The 22,478-nt window shown below is 55.6% G+C and overlaps 1 protein-coding gene across 2 annotated transcripts in view; it reads right to left on the bottom strand.

Moving 5' to 3' along the window:
- ZC3H3 (zinc finger CCCH-type containing 3) overlaps positions 1-16,606 on the bottom strand; it is a 103,835-nt gene extending 87,229 nt beyond the window's left edge. For both annotated transcript variants that reach the window (XM_037023192.2, XM_037023193.2), the window contains exons 1-3: positions 16,450-16,606; positions 13,774-15,094; positions 12,360-12,556 (exon numbers count right to left, since the gene is read on the bottom strand). In XM_037023192.2, the coding sequence (XP_036879087.2) occupies positions 12,360-12,556; positions 13,774-15,094; positions 16,450-16,537 (1,606 nt within the window). In that variant the 5' untranslated portion in view covers positions 16,538-16,606. The remainder of the gene's footprint in view (positions 1-12,359; positions 12,557-13,773; positions 15,095-16,449) is intronic.
- Between the last annotated feature and the right edge of the window lie 5,872 nt (positions 16,607-22,478).

The raw sequence follows: 22,478 nt of genomic DNA, 5'->3' as shown, positions 1-22,478 counted from the left end.
TATTCATAAATGACAGATCCAATAAAGGGTTGACATCCAAAATATATAAAGAGCTCATACACCTCAACAAACAAAAAGCAAATAATCCAATTAAAAAATGAGCAGAGGAACTGAGTAGACAGTTCTCTAAAGAAGAAATTCAGATGGCCAACAGACACATGAAAAGATGCTCCACATCGCTTGTCATCAGAGAAATGCAAATTAAAACCACAGTGAGATATCATCTCACACCAGTATAAAGATAGCTACCATCCAAAAGACACTACAACAAATGTTGGCGAGGTTGTGGAGAAAGGGGAACCCTCCTACACTACTGGTGGGAATGTAAACTAGTTCAACCACTGTGAAAAGCACTATGGAGGTTCCTCAAAATGCTCAAAATAGAAATACCATTTGACCCAGGAATTCCACTTCTAGGAATTTACCCTAAGAATGCAGCACTCCAGTTTGAAAAAGACAGATGCACCCCTATGTTTATCGCTGCACTGTTTACAATAGCCAAGATATGGAAGCAACCTAAGTGTCCATCAGTAGATGAATGGATAAAGAAGATGTGGTACATATACACAATGGAATATTATGCAGCCATAAGAAAAAAACAAATCCTACCATTCACAACAACAAGGATGGATCTAGAGGGTATTATGCTCAGTGAAATAAGCCAGGTGGAAAAAGACAAGTACCAAATGATTTCACTCATATGTGGAGTATAAGAACAAAGGAAAACTGAAGGAACAAAACAGCAGCAGAAGCACAGAACCCAAGAATGGACTAATAGTTACCAAAGGGAAGGGGACTGGGGAGGATGGGTGGGAAGGGAGGGATAAGGGCGGGAAGAAGGGAAAGGGGGAATTACAATTAGCATGTATAGTGTTGGGGGGGTGCGAGGAGGGCTGTGCAACAGAGAGGACAAGTAGTGATTTTACAGCATCTTGCTATGTTGATGGACAGTGACTGTGAATAGGGATGTGGGGGGGACTTGGTGGGGGGGGGGGGAGCCTAGTAAACATAATGTCCTTCATGTCATTGTAAATTAATGATACCAAAATAAAAAAATAAAAAAATAAATAATGGGCAGAGGAGCTGAATAGACAGTTCTCTAAAGAAGAAATTCAGATGGCCAACAGACACATGAAAAGATGCTCCACATCACTTGTCATCAGAGAAATGCAAATTAAAACCACAATGAGATATCACCTCACACCAGGAAGGATGGCTACCATCCAAAAGACAAACAACAACAAATGTTGGCGAGGTTGTGGAGAAAGGGGAACCCTCCTACACTGCTGGTAGGAATGTAAATTAGTTCAACCATTGTGGAAAGCAGTATGGAGGTTTCTCAAAATGCTCAAAATAGAAATACCATTTGACCCAGGAATTCCACTTCTAGGAATTTACCCTAAGAATGCAGCACTCCAGTTTGAAAAAGACAGATGCACCCCTATGTTTATGGCTGCACTATTTACAATAGCCAATATATGGAAGCAACCTAAGTGTCCATCAGTAGATGAATGGATAAAGAAGATGTGGGACATACACACAATGGAATATTACGCAGCCATAAGAAAAAAACAAATCCTACCATTCACAACAACATGGATGGAGCTAGAGGGTATTATGCTCAGTGAAATAAGCCAGGCGGAGAAAGACAAGTACCAAATGATTTCACTCATATGTGGAGTGTAAGAACAAAGGAAAACTGAAGGAACAAAACAGCAGCAGAAGCACAGAACTCAAGAATGGACTAACAGTTACCAAAGGGAAAGGGACTGGGGAAGACGGGTGGGAAGGGAGGGATAAGGGTGGGAGAAAAGAAAGGGGGCATTACAATTAACATGTATAGGGTTGGGGGGGACACGGGGAGGGCTGTGCAACACAGAGAAGACAAGTAGTGATTTTACAGCATCTTACTATGTTGATCGACAGTGACTGTGAACAGGTATTTGTGGGGGACTTGGTGAAGGGGGGAGCTAGTAAACATAATGTCCTTCATGTGATTGTAGATTAATGATACCAAAATAAAAAAAAAAATTTTTAATAAAGTAATTCTAAAATGTCTAACTTGAGAAGAAAACAATAAAAAATATCCAAACAAATTAAAAGACAAAGAAAAGCCAGAACAGAGGGAACAAAGAAAAAGCAATAGTAAAAAGGGAGATTTAAACCCAAATACATTAGTAATTACATTCAGTGTGAACAAACTAAATCTTTTTTTAGAAAAACAATTTCAGACTACACTTAAAAACCAACTAGTTGCTGTATACAAGAAAACCTAAATGCAACACAAAAAGACTGAAATTAAACATGTACTGGGATGTCATATAATAAATGCATATACATACACACATGCACTGTGCCTATAAGTATTCACACACTGCATCTATATGTACATGTACACATGCACACATATGGGTCTATACATATACATGCATTGTCTGTACATATATATACAGTGCAGATTGTCAATACACACACGTGTATTGTCTATACATATACATGCATGTGTACATTGCCTATATGTATTCACACATATACATGTGTCTATACATATATATGCACATGCATTGTCCACACACGCATATGCATACACTGTGTCTGTTTACACACACATCCACATACTGTGTCTACATATACATGCACATACATGCACGTGAAGTGTTTACACACACATGTGCAGTGTCTATACATGTACATGCAGTGTCTATATGTACACGTGCATGTGCACACATTGTCTATACTTATACATACATGTGTGTACTGCATATACACATATATGCACATGTATACATGCATGTGCAGTGCCTACACATATATGTGCACATGCACACACTATGTGTCTACATGTAAACATGCCCACTGTGCAATACTAACTACAAGAGAACCAGTGTAGCTGTATCTGCATCACACAAAGACTAAGACAAGAAGTGTCGCTTAAGATAAACAGCAGCATTTCATAACTTTAAAAGACCCAACCCACCAGGAGGATATAACAATTCTAAATTGGTTTGCATTCAGTAAAGTGACCTCAAAATATTTAAGGCAAAATTAACAACAAGAAATGAACAAATTCCCAAGAACAATGGAAGATATTAACACATCTCTCTCAGTGACTATGGTAAAAACAGACTCCCTCCCAGTCCCAGACCAGCAAGCACACGGAAGTAAACAACGGGATTAACACAGTCTACTTTATAGAGCCTCACTACCAACAGCTGGAATCCCATTCACCCAAGTCTGCACAAGAGCTTTAACAAAACTGGCCAAGAATTGTAAAACGAGTCTCGACAAACTTCAAAGGTCTGGAATCGTGGGCGGTGCTACAGCTAGAAAGCAGCCATTACAAGTAACTTCAAAATCCCCACAGGTTTGAAAATGAAGCAATACCCTTCTGAATAACCTGTGGGTCAAAGAAAAAAATCACGGTAAAAATTAGAAAAACTTTTGGAGGAAAACATAATTAACTTGCAGAAGAGAGCTAAAAGCTAGACCTTTATAATCTTGCAACTACATATTGTAGGAAAGAGGCCAAAAGTCAAACTCTCCAACCACCAGGTCCTGCCTGGCACTCCATCCAAGCTCAGGCCCACTGACCTGTGTGGGTAGCTCTGACACTGAACAGCAGCCCCACCCCAGCTTCTGCTCCCCTGCCCCGTGGGGCACTGTCCCAGGGCCTGGAGTCAAGGACGCACACCCACCAGCCAGCTGCAGCTCCAACACCCAGCAAGAGCAGTGGTGTGGCTCTGTGGTCCCTCCGTCTGCTCCCCAACCTTCACAAACCAAGGGAACAATACAGACTGGGGGTGGCAGCCTGAGCAGACCAGACAATGAGCCCCACCACACCTGGCACCTTCCCACCTCAAAACACAAGGCATGAGGAGAGCCAGTAAAGAGAACCCTGAAGGAGAAACGCAGTTCCAGGGTTCCTGTTCCAGATGCCTATCCCTCGTCCCAGGCCCAGCTGCCCACCTCAGCCCCAGCTCAGAGCTGCACTGCTGCTCTCAGAGTCTCAGAGGGAGGGACCTGCCCGTCACTGCCAGGCAGGCCCAGGATCAGGCCGAGGTGTGCAGGGCCCCCAGGAGCAGCAGCAGCCTCACCCTGCTCCTCCCACAAGGACAGGCACCAAGAGGCAACCTCAAAGCAGTCCTGCAAAGCCTCCAGGCAGCCGAGCTTACAGGAGGGGACAGGCTGTTCCTCTCCTAACTCAGCTACTGGCCCTCTCCACAGGCCTGGACCGCACGGCGCGCCCTGCCAACACTTTCCCCACTACGACTAGCTGGTCTCTCTCCTGCAGCCAGCGGTCCTCAGCGAGAAAGAACACCAGCCTGAGTGCTTGGGCCATTCCTCCCTCCAGACCTCCCAGAGCCCTCCTTGGGACTGTCCCTGACAAAAAAACGTGGCTTCCCCTCTCGCTCTCAGCATCCAAGGAGATGAGCTCGGCTAGGAGGTGCTCTGGGGTGTTCCAAAGTCACAGGTGCCTGGTCCTGCACCAGGCTGTCCAGCACCACGCACTGGCCGTTGCTTCTCTGCTGTGCGAAAAGTCTGGACCAGGAGGTGCCAAGGTGGGTCACACCCCGTGGCTGGGTACCCTGGTTCTAACCCTGAATGCCGCAGGGGGAGTTCTCCCCAGGGCCTGCAGTTCACGGCCCACTGTCTACAAGTCCCCGCCACCCAGTCCTCAAGGCAGGGGCGTATCTTTGGACCTGACATACAGAGAAAGGAAGGGAGGCTGAGAGGCCACCGGCCCACTGAGGCCACCAGCCAATAATGGGTGCTCAGGCCCCTCAGCACAACTCAGGGCCACTGGCCAGCCGGAGGGCACACGTGGAAGCTGACCCTGCCTGCCTGCATCTTAGCTCCTGGTCACACCTCTGGGTTCCTCAGACACAGCCAGTCTGGCTGTTGGTCTGCACTAGATTCTTACCAAGCAGTGAGTGGGACTCCTGGACTTGGGAGTGAGCAGGGCCATGGGGGGTATCTTCACATGCCATCTCAGGAGGTCTCTCCCACGCCCACCTCCTCACCCAGCTGGACCTGGCCAGTCACACAGTAGCCCCTATACCTGCCATCCCTGCACGGGACCCATGGGCTCCCTCTTGCCCTGTCCTAATTTAGTGTGGATGCTGGACACTTGCTCTGTGGGTACCACAGAGCCCAGCAGGTTATCACACCCCTGAGGTGTGGCTCTGCAGGGCACACAGGGGCCCAGTCCCACACTCAGGGGCAGACAGCTGCCCCCCTGCACTGAGCCCAGTGCCCAAAACAGGGCACTGACAGCAGGCTCCTGTCTGTATGGGCCACCTCCCAAACAGCCACACAGACACAGAGACCCACTAGGCAAGTGGAGGTGGTTGTGCGGGGGCCTGACAGTCTGTCAACAGGAGGCGGAGCTGAAGCAGCTGGTGGCCTCAGCAGCAGCCTTCAGGAGGCTGGGAGCAGCGGCAGGCTCAGGTGGCTACAGGCCCTCCTGCCCGGTGGGGTCACTGGGTAATGTCCCCTCAATCCGGGCAGATCCAGGTGAAGGAAGGCCACACCTGCCTGCCCCTCCCAATGCCACCTGCACCTGCTCTTCACTCTGTCCCTAGGTTCCTCTCTACCCTCTGGCCCTCAGGAAGCCCTGCCCAACCAGGCACCAACCCCCAGATCCTGGCCAGCTCACCAGTCTGTTTTCCCATCACACAGAGTCATGTCTAGTGCATCGTCTCTCTTGTCCTCATGCTGTTGGGGGCCCAGCACAGCGACTGGGGCTTGACAACCCTCAAAGACACGCACTTACCAGAACCAGAGAAGCACACAGGGAAGAGCGAGTGGCAGGAAGACAGGGCGCTCCTGGGCGGGAGACACCAGGCCGGGTCACTTCCTCACCCGCAGCCTTCCCTGGTTTGACCCATGCCTCACCAGCTCCTCAGGCAGCAGCCTGGCACTGGACAGGAGACCCAAGGGGAATTGGCACTTCCTTCCCAGCAGGACCTCGCTCAGCAAGCCAGTGGGTGCCCAGCATGGGAAACTGCGGGTCAGTCAGGAGCATGGGACAGAGACCCGAGTCCATGCTGAGCTCTGGCCACACCTTGCCCTGCCCCAGGGGGTCCCCCAACACAGAGCACCCCAAAGACCCAGTGTCACAGCAGGGCAAGGGTATCCTGAGGGGACAGAAGAGGCTGGGGGGAGCAGCCCCCAGCCTGAGGAAGAGTGGGCCTTGAGGCCTGGATGAGGTGGCCCAGCCCACTCTGACAGCCCAGGAGAGGAGGTGTGAGATTCCAGGGACCCAGAAGGCCGCCTGCCACCTCCCGCAGGTGGTGCTTCCCCCGTCACCAGGCGGCCCCCAGTGAGACTAGCCCCCTTTCTCCAGGGTAGGGAGAGGCTGGGCCCAGGAGGGCTGACAGAGTAGCCACCCGAGGCTGTAGCACAGGAAGAGCTTGGGGGCTGAGGGGCAGGCTCTGGGCTCAGCAGCTGGTGGGCCCGCCACAGGCTGAGACCAGGCAGCCGAGCAGAGCGTTCGTCCTGCCCCCCACTGCCCCCTGATGGAGAGGCTCCCAAGGGCTGAAGGATCCCCAGGCCTGGCTGGGCCCGGCAGGCAAGGAGGCTGGGCTAGGACTCAGGAGAATGCCAGCCTTGGCACGGCATCTCCACTCACTGAACACAGAGCGCAGTTCCAGCTGTTCCCCATCTCGGGACCCAGGGCCACCAGAAGGGTGCCCCTGGCCTCACGAGTACAAGATGCAGCCACTCTGAGAACATTACCCCTCTTTCCCTGGCCAGGAGGTAGGTCGGCAAGCCTTTGGGCTCTAGCTCCACGAGGTCCTCTGCACCCCGCCCCCTACCCCCAACCGCAGGCTCTGTGGAAGTCACGGCTTCCCCAGAGGCTGCAAGTCTGCTCGGGCGCCACTGGAGTGCTATGTGCACACAGGCACTCCCAGGCCAGTTGCTGTGGAGTAATTCATTAGCACAGGCGCCACAAAGGTAAACTGGAGGCCTCCAATGCCCTGATAATTTATGCAAGGCTTGAGGATCGCTGCGGCTGCCATTCGCAGCGCTTAATTCAGCATTTTCTTTTTCCCTTATGAAAGCAGGACTCCGGGTTTAACGGCTCTCACGCCCTTTACAGCGTCTGCCATAGGAAAACTGAACACAACTGCACACCACTGAGCACGGGTAGATCGCAGACCCTTCCATGGCAAAAACTTCGGCAACCAGGAGAGCACAGGGACATTGGCAGCCACCACAGCTAGCAGCTGCTGAGCCCGACCGCCCCCCACCTCCCATCTGCACAGCAGCCCTGGGCAGACGGCCCTTGGCCCAGGTCACAAGTGTGGGACCAGAGGGAGGCAATGCCAGCACCAGCCTGGAGGCTCCTGACCAACACGACCAGGGGGAGAGGGCAGGACAGCACAGCAGTTGCCTCGCCCTGGCCCTCGGTCCTCCCCTGCTGTGACACAGCAGGCCCACCTCCGTCGTCCTACCTGCTTCTCAGCTGCTGAGGGAGAGCCAAGGCCTCCTGGGCAGTGGCTGGACTGCATGTGTCTGCCCACAGCAGGGCTGCGGAGGGCCACCCCCGGGCTCAACTCCTGCCTCCCATTCTCCTGACAGTGCGAGGGCCAGGGGCCTAGGGCTAACTCCGAAGAGGAGAGTCAGCCTTCACAAGGAGGCCACCCACCTCAGACTCTTCCCAGCAGCCTGGCTGTAGTGTAGGAGCAGGCAGGGGCACAGCCACTTCAGCCTGGCAAGCCCTCTGCTCCCGGCCACCCCAAAGCACCCTGGCAAGCAGCAGTGGTAAGGAGACACCACCTTCCTGTGGAGGCCCAGGCCAGGCTTCACTCAACTCCCTCTACCTACTGACCTGCCCCATGCAGCCCTGAGGCCAGCATAGGCCATGCACATGGCTGCCCAGTGTCAAGCAGCAGGGCCCAGGCTGCCTCCTGAGAGGATGCCATGGGGCACACCAGCTCAAGAGGAAAGTGGGGCTTTGAGCAGGTGGGGCCTGTGAGAAGAGGTAAGGCACTTGGAACCACAGGGTTTCAGAAGAGGTAAAGTGAGGACTACCTCAAGGGCTCCTTAAAGGCTCCCAGTGGCTGCACAAGGGTCCACAGGCGCCTGCTCAGCAAGAGCCCCCATGACTGTCCCTGAAAAGTAGTGCACCAGGTGGGCTTCAGTGCCAGGCAGCTAAGAGGGGCTCTGACCTCTGGAGGATCAGGGGATGCCCTGGGGACACAGGGATGGCCCCAAGGCAGGCCCTTCAAGTCTGAATGACCAAGCAGGGGCAACCCCAGGACAGCAAGGCCAGGTACACTGCCCAAGGTGCCAGGAGGCAACAGGTAAAGAGCACATCCCAGACTGTCCCCTCAAAATTAGCCCACAGAACCCCAACGCAGAGGATGGGGACCACGGGGGGAACCCACTGCCCAGCAAGCTCCATGTCTGAGGGACCCCAGCTTCCCAAGGGTCCCTGCTCTGGGGCCAGGGGGAGGTAGGAGAGCCGCCCAGGGGGACTGATCGGGGCTCTAGATGCTGGCGGGTCAGGGCAGGCCGGAGGAGGGGGCATCTGAAGGGAGCTGCACCGGTTGTGACTCTCAGCACTTCCTCGGAAAAACTAGGACACAGGGAATGGGAGTCCCAGTGCCAGCAACACTTACACTCAGGCCACGGCGGCAGGGTGGCCCTAGCACCGGGTAACACCAGCCGGGGGGCTCCTCGCTGGCCACTACCGCATGGGACAAGGCCTGGCAGCTGACTAAGGCCCAAGACCACAGCTGCCTTTCCAGCCAGTGGCCGAGGGCAGTGGACACCCACTTCTCATCCACAAACAGGGGCTGGCAGCTCCTCCAGACCACACGGCTGGCACAGTGGACTACAGGGCGTGTGGGAAGCACTAGCCACAGGCCTGGCGAGCTCTCAGCCAGAGATAGGCACTGTGTACTGAGGCCCTTCCAGTCAACGACAGTCCCAGCCACCCAGGAAGCCCTGAGCATCCCACCAGCCAGCACTTCCCCCAGGGTGCTGGCCACTCATCTGTGCAGTCTGGGGCTTCCCGGGCAGGGCCCCAGGCCTCAAGACAGGCGGGGAGGCCTGTCCACACACGTCCACTGTCCTGGGTGAGTGAGGCAGAAGCGTCCTCCCACCCCAGCAACTTCCAGGAGATGACAACACTACTGTTCCTCGCACACAACAGCAAGCATTCCCACACAGCTGGTAGGAATCCCATCACCTGTTGCCACTACGAAGCCCCCACAGCCTGAGGCCCAGGTCTCCCTTTCAGCCTGGCCACATGCATGTGGGCTGGGCAGCACCCTCTCTGCATACAGGGACCCTCCCTGGCACACATCAAGCCTGGCACCTCACGGCAACCCAGGTCACGGCACCAGGCCCAGTGTGGCCAAAGAAGGACAAGCCACGGTGCTGGCCCTGAGCCCCCAGGCCCACGCTGCATGCCACCTGGGCTATGCGTCCTGTGAACAGCACACACTGCAGTTACTGACTGCCGCAATTACATGGGCGGTAAAGTGGGAACATCTGGGGCCCATTAAGGTTCTCTTCCTCTTTTGCCTTCTCCAATGTCTGTCTGTGCTGGGGCAGGTTAGGCAGTGTCTGTGCACCCAAAATGTGGTAGCCCTAGCGGTCCTCGGCAAACGAGGCTTGCCTGGGCCCATTTCTAGGGGTCACCCCTCAACCCCCCAGCTGCCAAGACTCATGCCCAGGAGAAGAGAAGAGACAAAGGCAAGAGGCACACTGACAGCAAAGGGAAAGGCCCTCCAGGCCCTCAGCTCAGCAGGGCCGCCCACTGGCTCCTCAGCCAGAGTCTGACTCCAGGCCCAGGGACCTGGGTGGGCTGGCCAGTGGGCAGCAGGCAGTGGGGCAAGCGGAGAGGCAGAGGAGCACCGGCAAGACGGGGAAGCAGGCTGGATCTTCAGCAGCTCAGTCCCCATGGCTCCAGCGGCCACACAGCTGCTGAACAATGCAGTTCTGGATTCAATTAAAGCGATTATCTGTTGTGCCAAATAAATCGTGTACAGCATCTATCCTGCGGCACTTCCCAGCCCTGGGCCCGTTATTCCCTAACTGTTCCCTCCTGTTTATGCACTTTCAAATTAAATCGCTGATAATATGCGCCAAAATAAAAAATGAGCACACCTTGTCCCAACAAAATTGATTCTCCCTTTGCCTGAACCGGCGAATGCCAGGTTTTATATACTCTGTTCCTGGTGATCATTAGTAATTCAATTTTCTTTTTATTAGCCTCCTTATCTGCTGAGCAATATAGTGGCAGAGCTGACCTCTTCCGCACGGGTAAATGTTTAAAATCTTTTCCCTGATTAATTTTGCCAGTTAAGAAAAAGAGGAGAAATGGCCCAGCTCTTAGCCATCACAATGAATAAAGCTTAATGTTGATTGTGATGGAATTTCTAATGCCAGGGAAATTGATTGAACGCGGCAATTACACTGCAATAGTAACTCCAGAGAGATGGGATCACTTTCTCCTGGCCATAGCCTTTTGGTTATTTAAAACAATCCAATTTGCAAGGATAATTATGTATTAGTGTTTTATCTGCCACTTGAAATGAACAGGGGAGTTTCGATACTGGCCCAGCATTAGCAGGTTATTGCTGCAAATTACTCGATATCTGCTTTCTTTCACATAAAGAAGAAATTAGGCAATCAATTACCAGAAAAAGGTGGACTGAGGGATAGGAGGGGCAAGTGCACCCTCTGCTGGCCACGAGGCCGCATGTCAGGGCAGAGGTGAGGGCCTGGGCTAGGCTACAGGCAGCTCCCAAAAGCCCTGTCTTCTTTACTACCCCACCTTCCCTCCCTCCAAGGCGGGTCAGGTCCCTCCCCAACCCTGCTCAAAGGAGGGCTGGTCCTGAGCATCTGTGCAGGAAACCGGGAAAGAGCAGCCCAGCCACAGGGAGGCCCTGCCTGCTAGCCCCCAGCTGCCAGCCCAGGGACAGCAAGCCGAGCGCCTACAGCATCACTGAAAGCATGTGAACCAGGAGACCCCAGCCCAGGGCCTCGGAACAAGCAGGCAGAGCAGGGAGGGGGGAGATGGGGAGGCAAGCGCCCCACCCCTCACAGAGGCTCGGTGGCAGGACAGAGCTGCACTTGCAACACCTCCCCCCTCACAGCGACCTCTGCCGGCCACCACAGCAACGTGACAGGCACGAAAAGGGCCGTGAGTCCTCGCAGAGGCCCACATGTGCCCCGGCACTGCCTCCTGACCTCTCTCCCAGCTGTGCCAGGCTACCTGATCCCCCGCCTGGCCTCAAACCTCCCTGAGGCTCAGCAACCCAATGCCAGCCTCCCAAAGTTAGGGGCATCCCAACCTGTCCCCCCAAGTCAGGCCTAGGCAGCATGGCTGTTGGTCAATCCACTGCCTTCTTCCCACTGCCAGTCGGTCAGCCCCGCAGCTGAGGTCCAGCTTCTCACTATGGACCCCAGGAACCGCCATCAGGCTCCCTCTGCTCTGTGCCCCTGGGATGAAGTCCACACGCAGCAGGACCCACGGGACATGACAAAGCCAAAGACAGTGGTGGCCAGTGACCACCCTATTGCGGCCCCACCCTCCTGTGGCCAGCTCCAGCACTGGCTCCTCTGGGACCATGGAAGCCCACCTGCCCAGCCAAGGATGGCACCCTCAGCCTGGCCCCCACATACCTAACATAGCCTAGTCACTGATGCACAAGTACCAGGCTGGACTGCCAGAAGCCAAGCAGGCTCAACCCAGTCCCTTCACCTCCCGATTCCACAACCATCAGGGCAGAAAGCAAAGGCCATACATCCCCCAACTGCTCAAAGGGGAGAGAAAGGGCACAGTAAGGGACCAGAGGTGCCCAGTGAGCCCTGGCACTCCAGGATAAAGTCACAGGGATCACCTCCCCTTTCCCCACTGCCCCAGACCCCCCAGATCCCCAGCAGTGCCTGCCGAGCACAGCTCCCCCCGTGTGCTGCCATCACCTCACAGGAGGGCTAGGTTCCCAGTGACTCAGGAAGTGGGCACCCACCCCAGGCCAGGCAAGAGAGACCACACTGAGGACCCTGACAATACCAGCTACCTCCTTTAGGTGGGCATGGTGGACACCCTCTCACCCACTTTCCCGTGCCCTCTGCCAAGGGGTCTACACAGGGGGATGGGCTGAAAGGGCAGGCACAACTTGCCCAACAGCAATTCCCCACCCCAGAGTGCAGGTCACAGCGCCCCAGCCACCCACCGCCCACCAGGCCAAGAGCTCTCGGGCTGGGGCCCCGACAGAGCAGGGCGCACGCTGAAGGTGGTTCTTAACAGGGAGGCAGAGCCAGCGCAAGCCCAGGGAGAGGTGGGGCTCGCAGGCCTGGTGCAGTCCACTTCCCGGAGCCCCTCTGCATGGTCATACCTTCCTTGGTGGGGAGGTGGGCCCGGCTCGGAGGCAGGGGGCAGAGCCGGTGCCCAGCAACCTGCACCAGGCCCTTGTTGGGAGTCTTCCTCAGCGCAAGGCTGCTCTTCCCCCGGAGGGCCTGCCTCCGCCGTGGGCTGAACTGACTCTTGGCAACGGTGGCAGGTACAGAGCCACTCTTCTTGTCCCCAGGAAGGCTGTGGAGACAAAGACCAAGCAGCTCCCAACAGGCTCCCAAAGCAGGGTGGCTGCCCTTCCGGATCCCAGTACCACAGAATTGGCCCCAGGAAGCTGCCGAGCCCCACTGGGTTCCAGCCCCACCAGCCCCACCTTCCCACCTCATCAGCAGCAGCTGTCTCGATGGATGCCCACTCTCCCTTAGCAGCCAGGCTCCCAGACACAACTGTGAGGACCCTGGGCAGAGGGCAGGCAGAAAATAAGAGCGGCCCCAGCTTCTGGCCCCAACCCAGTTGTATCCACATCCATCTGCACTTCCCCAGGCCAGATGAGCCCTCACATGGGGATGGGGAAGGGATGAAGGAGATGGGCATCGCCTGGAGAAGGAGCTCCTACCAGCCTCCCTAACCCTTCCACAGGAAGGGCTGCTGCTCAAGGCTCCCCTTCATACTCCCTGAAACAGAGGGGCCACTGTCCAGAAAAAGCTGGGGTGGGGGCAGCCCATGTAATCCAGCACCTCTCTGGCAAGCAGGACTCAGGACCAAGGTTAGACAGCAGGAAGGCCCATGGCAGGGAGACTCACAGTGAGAATGGAGCCACATGTCTTAATGGCAGGGGCAGGCCCTCTGCCCTCATACTCCACAGCTGCCCTGCCCCCAGACCACACACTGGGCCAAGGCACCATTTTTGAGCCTCCTCCCAATCCTTGGGTCAGGAAAGTGACATCCATTCAGTGAGGCAGTAACTCACCAGGACCCCGGGCCACCAAGGGGCAGCCCTTCTTCCCAGCAGAAGATCAATCCCCCTCTTCCCCAACAGACATACTGCTGTCTGGGTTTGCTCACCGAGAGCCTGGCCCGGGCACAGAGCAGTCTGCCCACAAACTCCAGGGGCCCAGAACGGAAGCCACCCGATCAGGCCCTGGTATCTCACGAACAGGAGAAAGGCTGGGAGCCCCAGGCAAGCCCCTGGCCATGCTGAGGCCCTTGACTCAGCTGTACAGGCCAGCTGTGACCCCAGCCTCATTCCTATGAGAATTATCACCACCACACACAAAGCTCCATGCTCAGGCCCACTGGGTGGCAGGTGCAGGGAGATGCTTCATTTCCTCCCACAGCCCTGCCAGTGGGCCTCCCCATTTGTTCTGCATACCAAGGAAGGAGCTTGCCAGACTCTGCCCCACGAGCCCAGACAGGACCAACCCTGACATAGGGGAGAGGGCCACAGGAACACAGACCTAGCATTCCCCCGCCTCCGGATAATCTTGGTGCGGCTCTTCACTTTGTAAGCTGATAGTGGGGTTTCACTGATGAGGGACTTCAAGGTGCTAGATCCTACTGCTGGTCTGTCCCCGGGCGGGGACCTAGATGGAATCGGAGAGAGTTGGGAGGTACGGTCCTTGCTGCCAGCCTCCGACTGCCAATGGAAGGAGGAGGATGAGGAGGCCAAGGGGCTAGAAGCCTTCCACTTGTACTTGCTGCGGGCAGCTCCAGCTGTGGACAATGCAGCCGACCTCCTGGGCTTGGCATCTGGGTCACCTCTGAGCTGCGGCTTCTCCACTTGTTCTGCTGTGTCAAGGGGGGCCTTACACACATTCTCTTGCACACATGCTCTGGGACTAAGGGCTCTCCTAGTGGCCCGGGGACTCTTTGCTGAGGCAGCCACCCACTTGTAGTTGTTTCTCCGGAACTTGTTGGTGCGACAGGATGCAAGCAGACAGGACTCCCGGGCCTGCCTGGGTCCAAAAGATGGTCTAGCTGAACCTGGCAACAAGCCAGATGGAGCTGGCTCATCTGGGTGGCTGGCATTTGTTCTCCCAGCCCCAAGGAGCTGTGCAACACCGCTGCCCACGGAGTGAGAGCTCACCTTCCGGCCCAGGGCTGTACTACTGCACTGGGGCAGGGAAGAGGCCTGGAAGCGAGGCTTGATGGCAACTGCGCTCTCACTGACTGTCCGTTGGGGATCCAAGGTGCCGTCGCTCATACTGCTTACAGACTTCACTACCCGGGGCTTGCCAGGCTCCTTCTGGCAAACCAGAAGGGGGTCCTCTGCACTGCCGCTCCCCTTGCCTCTTCCTGGCCTTGACAGCTGCCACAGCCCACCGGGAGGCTCACCCTCACCTTCCTGAGGCCTGTGGTCACTCCAGCGAGGGTCCTCATATTCTTTCAAAGAGCCCCGCAGGACCCCAGCAGCACTAGCCAAGCCTGGCTTTGATGGTGGTTTGATTTTGATGACCATGTTCTGATCTGAACTGAGCTGGACCTGCCTCTGCAGGACATACTGCTGGCGGTCAGAACCCTGACTACCTCCAGTGCTGAGTGGCAGCTGCACAACACAGTCACCAGGCATGTCTGAGGATTCTGGGGGCCGATTCACCAGGGAGTATTTCTTGCGCCATGCTGGCCCGTGGTTCAGGGAGAAGCCCCTCCGGCCTGGGCGTGGACAGCGGGCACTGAAGGCCCTGCTGCTGTTGTAAGCAGGCAGCTGCCACTGGGAAGAGGCTGAGGTGCCTGGGGCATGGGCACTGCCATGGAGGTTTTTGTAGTCATCAATCAGACCTGAGAAGACAGAATCACAAGCTGTTAACCAGAGAGAGTGTGAAACCAGCAACTATCCCCTGGGATGGCATCAGCTGACAATACACCTCAGAGTCCCCATCTTGCTCCTTAACCCCTGCCAGGTCCCATACAGGAGGGGCAGCCTCTAGTGCCTGAGAACTACTGACAGTTCAGCCCCAACTCCCTAGGCCTGTTTTTCCCATGAGCCTTTTCCCAACAGTTCTACTTCACTCACATTTCTGGTGGCTTATCCTGAAAATGCACCCCTACGGTATAATATTCCCCATTTGCCAGGACTATCATGCTGGGTCCACAATCCTCTGAAGCGAAGCATCACTTGGGATGAAGAGACCAGCAAGGCCCCATGCTGTAATGCCTCGACAAGAAGGGGGCCAGCTGGCCACAGAGGCCCTCTAGCCTGTCCCTTAATAATCCCTTTGCCTGGCACACAGAACGAGTGTAAGGCAAGTGACCTCCACATTTTTAAAAAACGTCACACAACCCTCCCCTAAGGAGAGGACCGCCTGAGGCCCCAGTGCAGTGAATCGACCACCACCAGAGAGACATTCCAAGGAAGCCCCTGGCCGGCTGCCCTGGAGCAGGGGGCACGGGCCTCAGCTCAACAATCCCCAGCCCAACTCAACCTACAAACCAGCAGCCAGTCCCCCAAACACAACACCCCCCACCGTAAGTCCTGCCCCCGGGCTCAAAAACAGCTATGACCCCACCTAGCGCCATCTCAGGACAAGCGCGAGGGAAGCCCAAGCGGTGGCCTGAAAGGCGGCGCCAGCCCAGCTGGATTCTCCTCCCCCTCATCCCCACACTTTCCAAGTTCCTAAGCCGCCTCTTTGTGAGAATACCTTCAAAAAGGAAATTTTTGAAGTATAGAAAACCTCATTTAGGTCTAAAATGTTTAAGTTTGGAAACTGAGGCCTGGGAAGTCTGGGCCTGGAATATCGAGACAGTGTGTGAAGAGAGGTGTCCTAAGCTGGCATCCGGAAAAGAAACACGCCCGCGCCCCGAGCAGGTTTTGCCGCACGACACCAGGGACCAGCCCTCCGCCCCGCCGGCGGGGGCGGGGGCGCCGAGGACGCGACCGCCCCGCCGCCACCAGCCGCGGCGCCGTAAGGGCCGGCCCTGGCTGGCTGGCGAAGCCCGGGCCGAGCTAGCCCCGGCCGGCCCGGAAGCCCTCCGGGTCCCCACCCCCCGCCCGACCCTCCCTCCCTCCCCACCCCACACGACGTGGCCGTTGAGACCGCGGGCGGAGAGCGGCCCCCCTCGGAGAGGCGGGCGAGGTCCCGCCGTGATGTGAGGGAATAGAACAGGACCCGCGGCCCGGGCCCGGCCCGACCCACCCTGCAGGAGGCGGATCTGCCGTCGTAATTGCTCCTTTTCCTCCATCTCCGGAGTCCTCGATGCCAGGCCGGGGCGCCGGGTCGTCATCGCCGCGCGACTGTCTCCGCTGGCGGGGCGGGGACGCGCCGAGACTGCGCACTGTAGCCAGGCTCCGGGCGTTGCCGAGGGGCGCGGTACGAGCCGTCGCCCTAGCAACGTCTGGGAGGAGGGGGGGCACGCACGCGCAGAGAGGGGGCGGGGCGGCGTCACTGCGGAGCGCCGGGCGGTGCTGAGGTGGGGACGAGCGCGCGTGCGTGGTCCTGGTCTGGAGCGGCTCCGGCCGGCTTCTCCGCCCCAGCTTCCCGTTTCCTGCGGGACTAGGAGAGAAAACCGAAACCCGGTCTGAGGCCCAGCTGCAGCGCACTTCCTTCCTCCGCGCAGAACTTGCTCTGGGCGCTCCTCAGGGGCGACGCGGGGCGAGGATCGCCTGGACTCCATAACGTTGTTCGTGGGCCGAAGCAGCGGAGAGACGTCCCTGGATAGACGTGTTAAGCCCCTGAAAACATGAAGGACTTTGGTTTACCAGTGCAAATAAGTACAGAAGCATGTGCAAACCCCAGTACACTGCCGAGAGATGTAGAATGGAGCAGCTGCTGTCGAAAATAGTTTGGCAGTTCCTCAAAAAGTGAAAAATAGAATTACCATACTACCCAGCAATTCCGCTTCTGGATGCATACCCATAAGAAACGCACACATACTTGTACACCACTGTTCTGCGAAGGATTATTAGTAACTGCCGAAAGTGGACGCCCAAGTGTCCATGAGGATGAATGGGTAAACAATGTAGTATGCACCTACAGCGAAATAATTTAGCCTTGAAAGAGAATATGTGCTGATCAGCGCTGCACTGATGAACCTCAAAAATATTATGCTAAGTAAAATAATCCAGATATTTCAATGACAAATACTGTTTAATTCCACTTACATGAAATATCCAGACTAGGCAAATCTATAGAGACAGAAAGTAGATTAAAGGTTCCCAGGATCTGAGGAGTAAGAATGAGGAGTCATGTTTGCTTAGTAGGCACGGAATCTCTGGAGTGATGAAGAAGTTGTGGAAACAGGGACGAGGTTGCACAACATTGTGAGAGTACTTAATGCCACTAAACTGGACACTTAAATATGTTCATATGACAACTTACATGTTGTATATATTTTACCATGATAAAAAAAATAGAATGTCTGTCACAGACTTGCACCATGGGAATAAAGGAAATTCTTAAGGCTGAAGGGAAATGACACAATATGGAAACATCTTCATGAAGAAAGAGAACAGGAAATGGGAAATAACGTATTCTTTTAATTCTCACTTATTATTTTCTCTTAAAGATAGTTACAGCAAAAATAATAAAAATGCATCACAGGATTATAACATGTAGAAGTAAAACATACACCAACAGCGGTGCAAGGGGTTAACATGCCCTGCATGTCTTGGAGGTGAGGATGCAGCCCACAGTCTGCCTCCTAGCTTAGCACCTGAGCCTGCCTCAGGGGTTAGTGTCGTTCCAGTTCATATACAGCTGTGGGCACCGTGAGGGCTTATCCTTAGCAGTTGTGGCATGTCCGACTGGGAAGACCAGGCAGTAGCATGACCCCTCCACACAGGCTGCAGCACACGGGCAGGACCTCAGGTAGGAGTCTCTCCCAGCCCAAATGTCTTTGGGGAGAAGTAGAATCCATCTGGAATCCTTTTTGCTTCATGCTCCCTTCCTGACCCCATTCATTCCAAGCATCGCACAGCCCTGTCCATCTTCCATCGTGACCCTCGTCCTCTCACACTACCACTGTCCCAGCTGAACCCTAGCTGGAGTTTCCTTCTCTCCCTTTCCAAGAGTTCTCCACAAGGCAACCCAGAAGCACCCTGGGAGAGCAGGTGGACAGGTTCGTGGTGACATGTGCCAGGACTGGTGACCCTGGGCCCTTCCCCAACACATGAACACTGTACGATCCCTAGGCCTTGACCAAACTGAGGACAGGAAATGGGAGTTCTCAGTGTGTGAGATGGACTTTCCCTCCAGAGATCTTGAAAAGCACTTCCTTGGGCTTGTCCTGTCTTGCTTCTCTTGAGAATCCTGCAACCATCACTTTGTGAATGAGCCAGGGCTGGCCTGCTCTAGGATGGACAGCACATGTCCAGTTAATACCACTAGTGCTCTCAATAGCCAGCCCTCAGCCAAACACGTGAGGCCACGGTAGTCATGAGCCATCTCAGCTGTGTCCAGCCTAAATGTCATCATTTAAAGCAACTCATGTAATTATGAGCAAGTCAGTGCATGTTCTTTATGCTACTAAATTTTGGGGTGATTTATTTAATACAGCACATACTGATGGGTTAGTGGGTTTAGCACTTGTCCTGCCAATGGGTTTCAGCTGAAACCATATTCCCTCTTGATTCGGTGAGACCAAAAAATGAAAATGGCACATTCTTGGGGTGAAAGGTATATACCCAACTTTATTCCCACAGTGACAAGTGAAGCATGGAATCACCTCTGCATCCAACAGTCTGCAGGTCTGTAATCCTCCTTTGTCTCTGTCCTCAGCGCTGCCACCACTCCAGCCTCTGCTCTCCTGCAGCCGCGCAGCCCACAGCGCTGGAGGGAGCTCTTTATATAAAGTCAACAATAACGTATTGCCCACACGTGTGCAGTGAGCGAGCCAGCCGGGGCCAGGTGAGAATCCTGGCCATAGGAACTTCCCCTTTCCCCACAGCACTGAACCTGTTGTCTTCTGTATTGAACAAGCTCCCTGCTCCTGGATTCCAGTCCTGGGGTGGCAGAGATAAGAGCCCAGCCACTTGCTGAAACTGTAAATGGGATATAAGTGCTGTCATAGTTAACTTGCTAAAACTGACCTTGACAGTTGCACTGAAAACTATTTGACACCCACCAAACTGGCAAAGATTAAAACAATCTGCCTACAATGTTGCCAAGGGAGAAGCAGAGACTCACACTATTTAGATGCTGACATACATAGCTTTCTGAGGGCAATTTGCAGTATATCCCAAGACCTTGAATACCTTTTGAGTAATTTCACTTTTAGGAACAATTCCTTTCCCCCACCCCCACTGAATGAAACATTTGTGAAGGACTTGTGAACAAAAATATGGAGTGCTGTATTCTTTATGAATATCAGACAAAACTATTTAGCATGTTGTCTTGCCAATGGGTTTCAGCCCCGGGCAAGTTCACTATGGATTCAATGTGACCAAAGAAAATGACAATAAAACGTTTCTTTTGGGTGAAAGGGTTATACCCAACTGTATTTCCACAGTGGCAGGTCAATCACTAAAATCCCATTAACTCAGAACAAGTCTGCATGCAGCAAGCCGGTCTCTGCCTCCGGGCCTCTCTGCACAGCCGTCCTGCACAGCTGTCCTCTGGGCCTCTGTCCTCGGTGCTGCCACCACTCCAGCCTCTGCTCCGCTCTCCTGCAGCCTTGCAGCCGTGCCACCGTATTGCACCCACACCACTGGGTGGAGCTCTTTATATAGAGTCAATAGCAACGTATTGCCCACACGTGTGTAGTGAGCTAGCCAACCAGGGCTAGGTGAGAATCCTGGTCACAAGACCTTTCATTTTATCCACAGAGGTTCACAACATTGGAACAGGACCAAGGGGCTTTTCCCCCTGCTGAACCCCACGGGGGTGGAACAGGGTTCCACCGGCCCCCACCAGCCAGCAGAAAACCCAAGCAGCCAGGCAGGACTCAGCAGGCCCCAGGAGAGGGGACCCCAAAAGGAAGCAGTTCTGTGGGGCCTTCCTGCTGCCATACCCCTTCTGATGCCCGGGGTGCCTCTGAAGCCAAAACCCCCCACTCAAGGCCAACACCCATCACCCAGCGATGGGCAAACACAGGTTGAGTGTCTGCAAGGTAGCCAGTTGGAGCTGCAGCCCAAAGGGTACCTGGCCTCGCAGTAGAGTTGGGGATAGCAAGGGGGGAATGGGGTGGTAAACGGGAGGGAGGCCCCACGGGGTTTCAGTCCCCCAAAAAAAGGCCTACTGGGAGTTCCATCTGTGCTCAGCACCCTCTTGGCTGGTTGCGTGTTTAATCCTGGCCACTTTGGCTCTTTGGTGAGAGATATCCCGGGCAACTGCAGGCCTGCCAGGACCCAGGTGGACCAGCGAGGGGGAGAGAGGGTGTGTGTGTGTGTCAGCGAGGGAGGGGGAGAAAGGGTGTGTGTGTGTGTGTGTGTGTGTGTGTGTGTGTGTGTGTGTCAGTGTCAGCGAGGGGGAGAGAGGGTGTGTGTGTGTGTGTGTGTGTGCCAGGACCCAGGTGGACCAGCGAGGGGGAGAGAGGGTGTGTGTGTGTGTCAGCGAGGGGGAGAGGGGGGGTGTGTGTGTGTGTGTGTGTGTGTGCGCGTGTGTGAGAGAGGTGTGTGTGTGTGTGATTGTGTGAGAGAGAGAGGGGTGTGTGTGTGTGTGTGTGCGCGTGTGTGAGAGAGAGGTGTGTGTGTGTGATTGTGTGAGAGAGAGAGGGGTGTGTGTGTGTGTGTGTCAGTGTCAGTGAGGAGGAGAGAGGGTGTGTGTGTGTGTGTGTGTGTGTGCGCCAGGACCCAGGTGAACCAGCGAGGGGGAGAGAGGGTGTGTGTGTGTGTGTGTGTGTGTGTCAGCGAGGGGGAGAGAGGGTGTGTGTGTGTGTGTGTGTGCGCGTGTGTGAGAGAGAGGTGTGTGTGTGTGATTGTGTGAGAGAGAGGGGTGTGTGTGTGTGCGCGCGCCTGTGTGTGTGTGTGCGCGCGCGCGCGCGTCCGTGAGGCTGGGAGAGAGGGTGTGTGTGTGATTGTGTGAGAGAGGGGTGTGTGTGTGTGTGTGTGTGTGCGCGCGTGTGTGAGAGAGAGGTGTGTGTGTGTGATTGTGTGAGAGAGGGGTGTGTGTGTGTGTGTGTGTGTGTGCGCGTGTGTGAGAGAGAGGTGTGTGTGTGTGTGATTGTGTGAGAGAGAGGGGTGTGTGTGTGTGTGTGTGTGCGCGCCTGTGTGTGTGTGTGCGTGCGCGCGCGCGTCCGTGAGGCTGGGAGAGAGGGGGTGTGTGTGATTGTGTGAGAGAGGTGTGTGTGTGTGTGTGTGTGTGCGCGCGTGTGTGAGAGAGAGGTGTGTGTGTGATTGTGTGAGAGAGAGAGGTGTGTGTGTGTGTGTGTGTGTGTGTGTGTGTGTGTGTGTGTGTGTATGTGTGTGTGTGTGTGTGTGCGCGCGCGCGCGTCCGTGAGGCCGGGTTTGGGGCGGAGGCGGGAGAGGGGAGGGGAGGAGAGTGGAGGGCAGGGGAGGGGCCAGGGCAGGCGCGCTACGGAGGGCGGGGCCGCCGTCTTCCCGGCACCGCGGAAACCCCAGGAGTAACCCCGACACACGCCCCGAGCCACCCCGAGGGCGGTGGGCTCCTCGCGGGCCGCCTCACCTGCGGCCCCGCCCTCCCGGCCCCTGCTGTCCCTCGCCTGCCGCCCTTGCCCCTTTCCCGGGCCCACTCGCCCATCCCCTCCGCAGTATCACGGGAGCCGCCCCTCCAACGCTCCTGGGTTCCCTCCGCGACCTTCTGACCTGCTCCGTCCCTCCTCGGGGCTGTCCACACCCCCGCCCCCGGGCAGGGGGCCCGGCCTGTGCTGCCACTGCCAAGCTCCCAGCTGTGCTGGGCAGGAGGCCAGCCCCTCCCCCAGGATGGGTGGAGGAGGAGCTCCCTCTTCCTTAGAGCGGCCCAGCATCGCTGCCTTCCCTGCGCACATCCAGAAGTGCCCTCCCAGGCTCCCTGCTCCCGGTCACAGCGGGCCGTCAGGGTCAGGGTGTCCTCCTCAGCTCTGGGCCCCCAGGGCCTGTCCAGAACTTGCCCAGGGCGGCCTCACCCACCTCCATATAACAGGGCAGTCCGAGGATGACATAAAGTCGCCCCAGAGTTCCCAGTCTCAAAATGCCCTGATGCCAGGCCCCTCCCCCAGTGGGAGCCCAGGAAGGGATGGGGTGTAGGGCCAGCCCCACCACCTCCCCTCTGCCTTTTCTTCATGGTGGGCT

Source organism: Manis javanica, chromosome 2 (assembly GCF_040802235.1).
Source record: "Manis javanica isolate MJ-LG chromosome 2, MJ_LKY, whole genome shotgun sequence".
NCBI lineage: Eukaryota > Metazoa > Chordata > Mammalia > Pholidota > Manidae > Manis > Manis javanica.
Note: the sequence above shows the minus strand (reverse complement) of the source record. Positions and strands in the feature narration are given on the sequence as shown.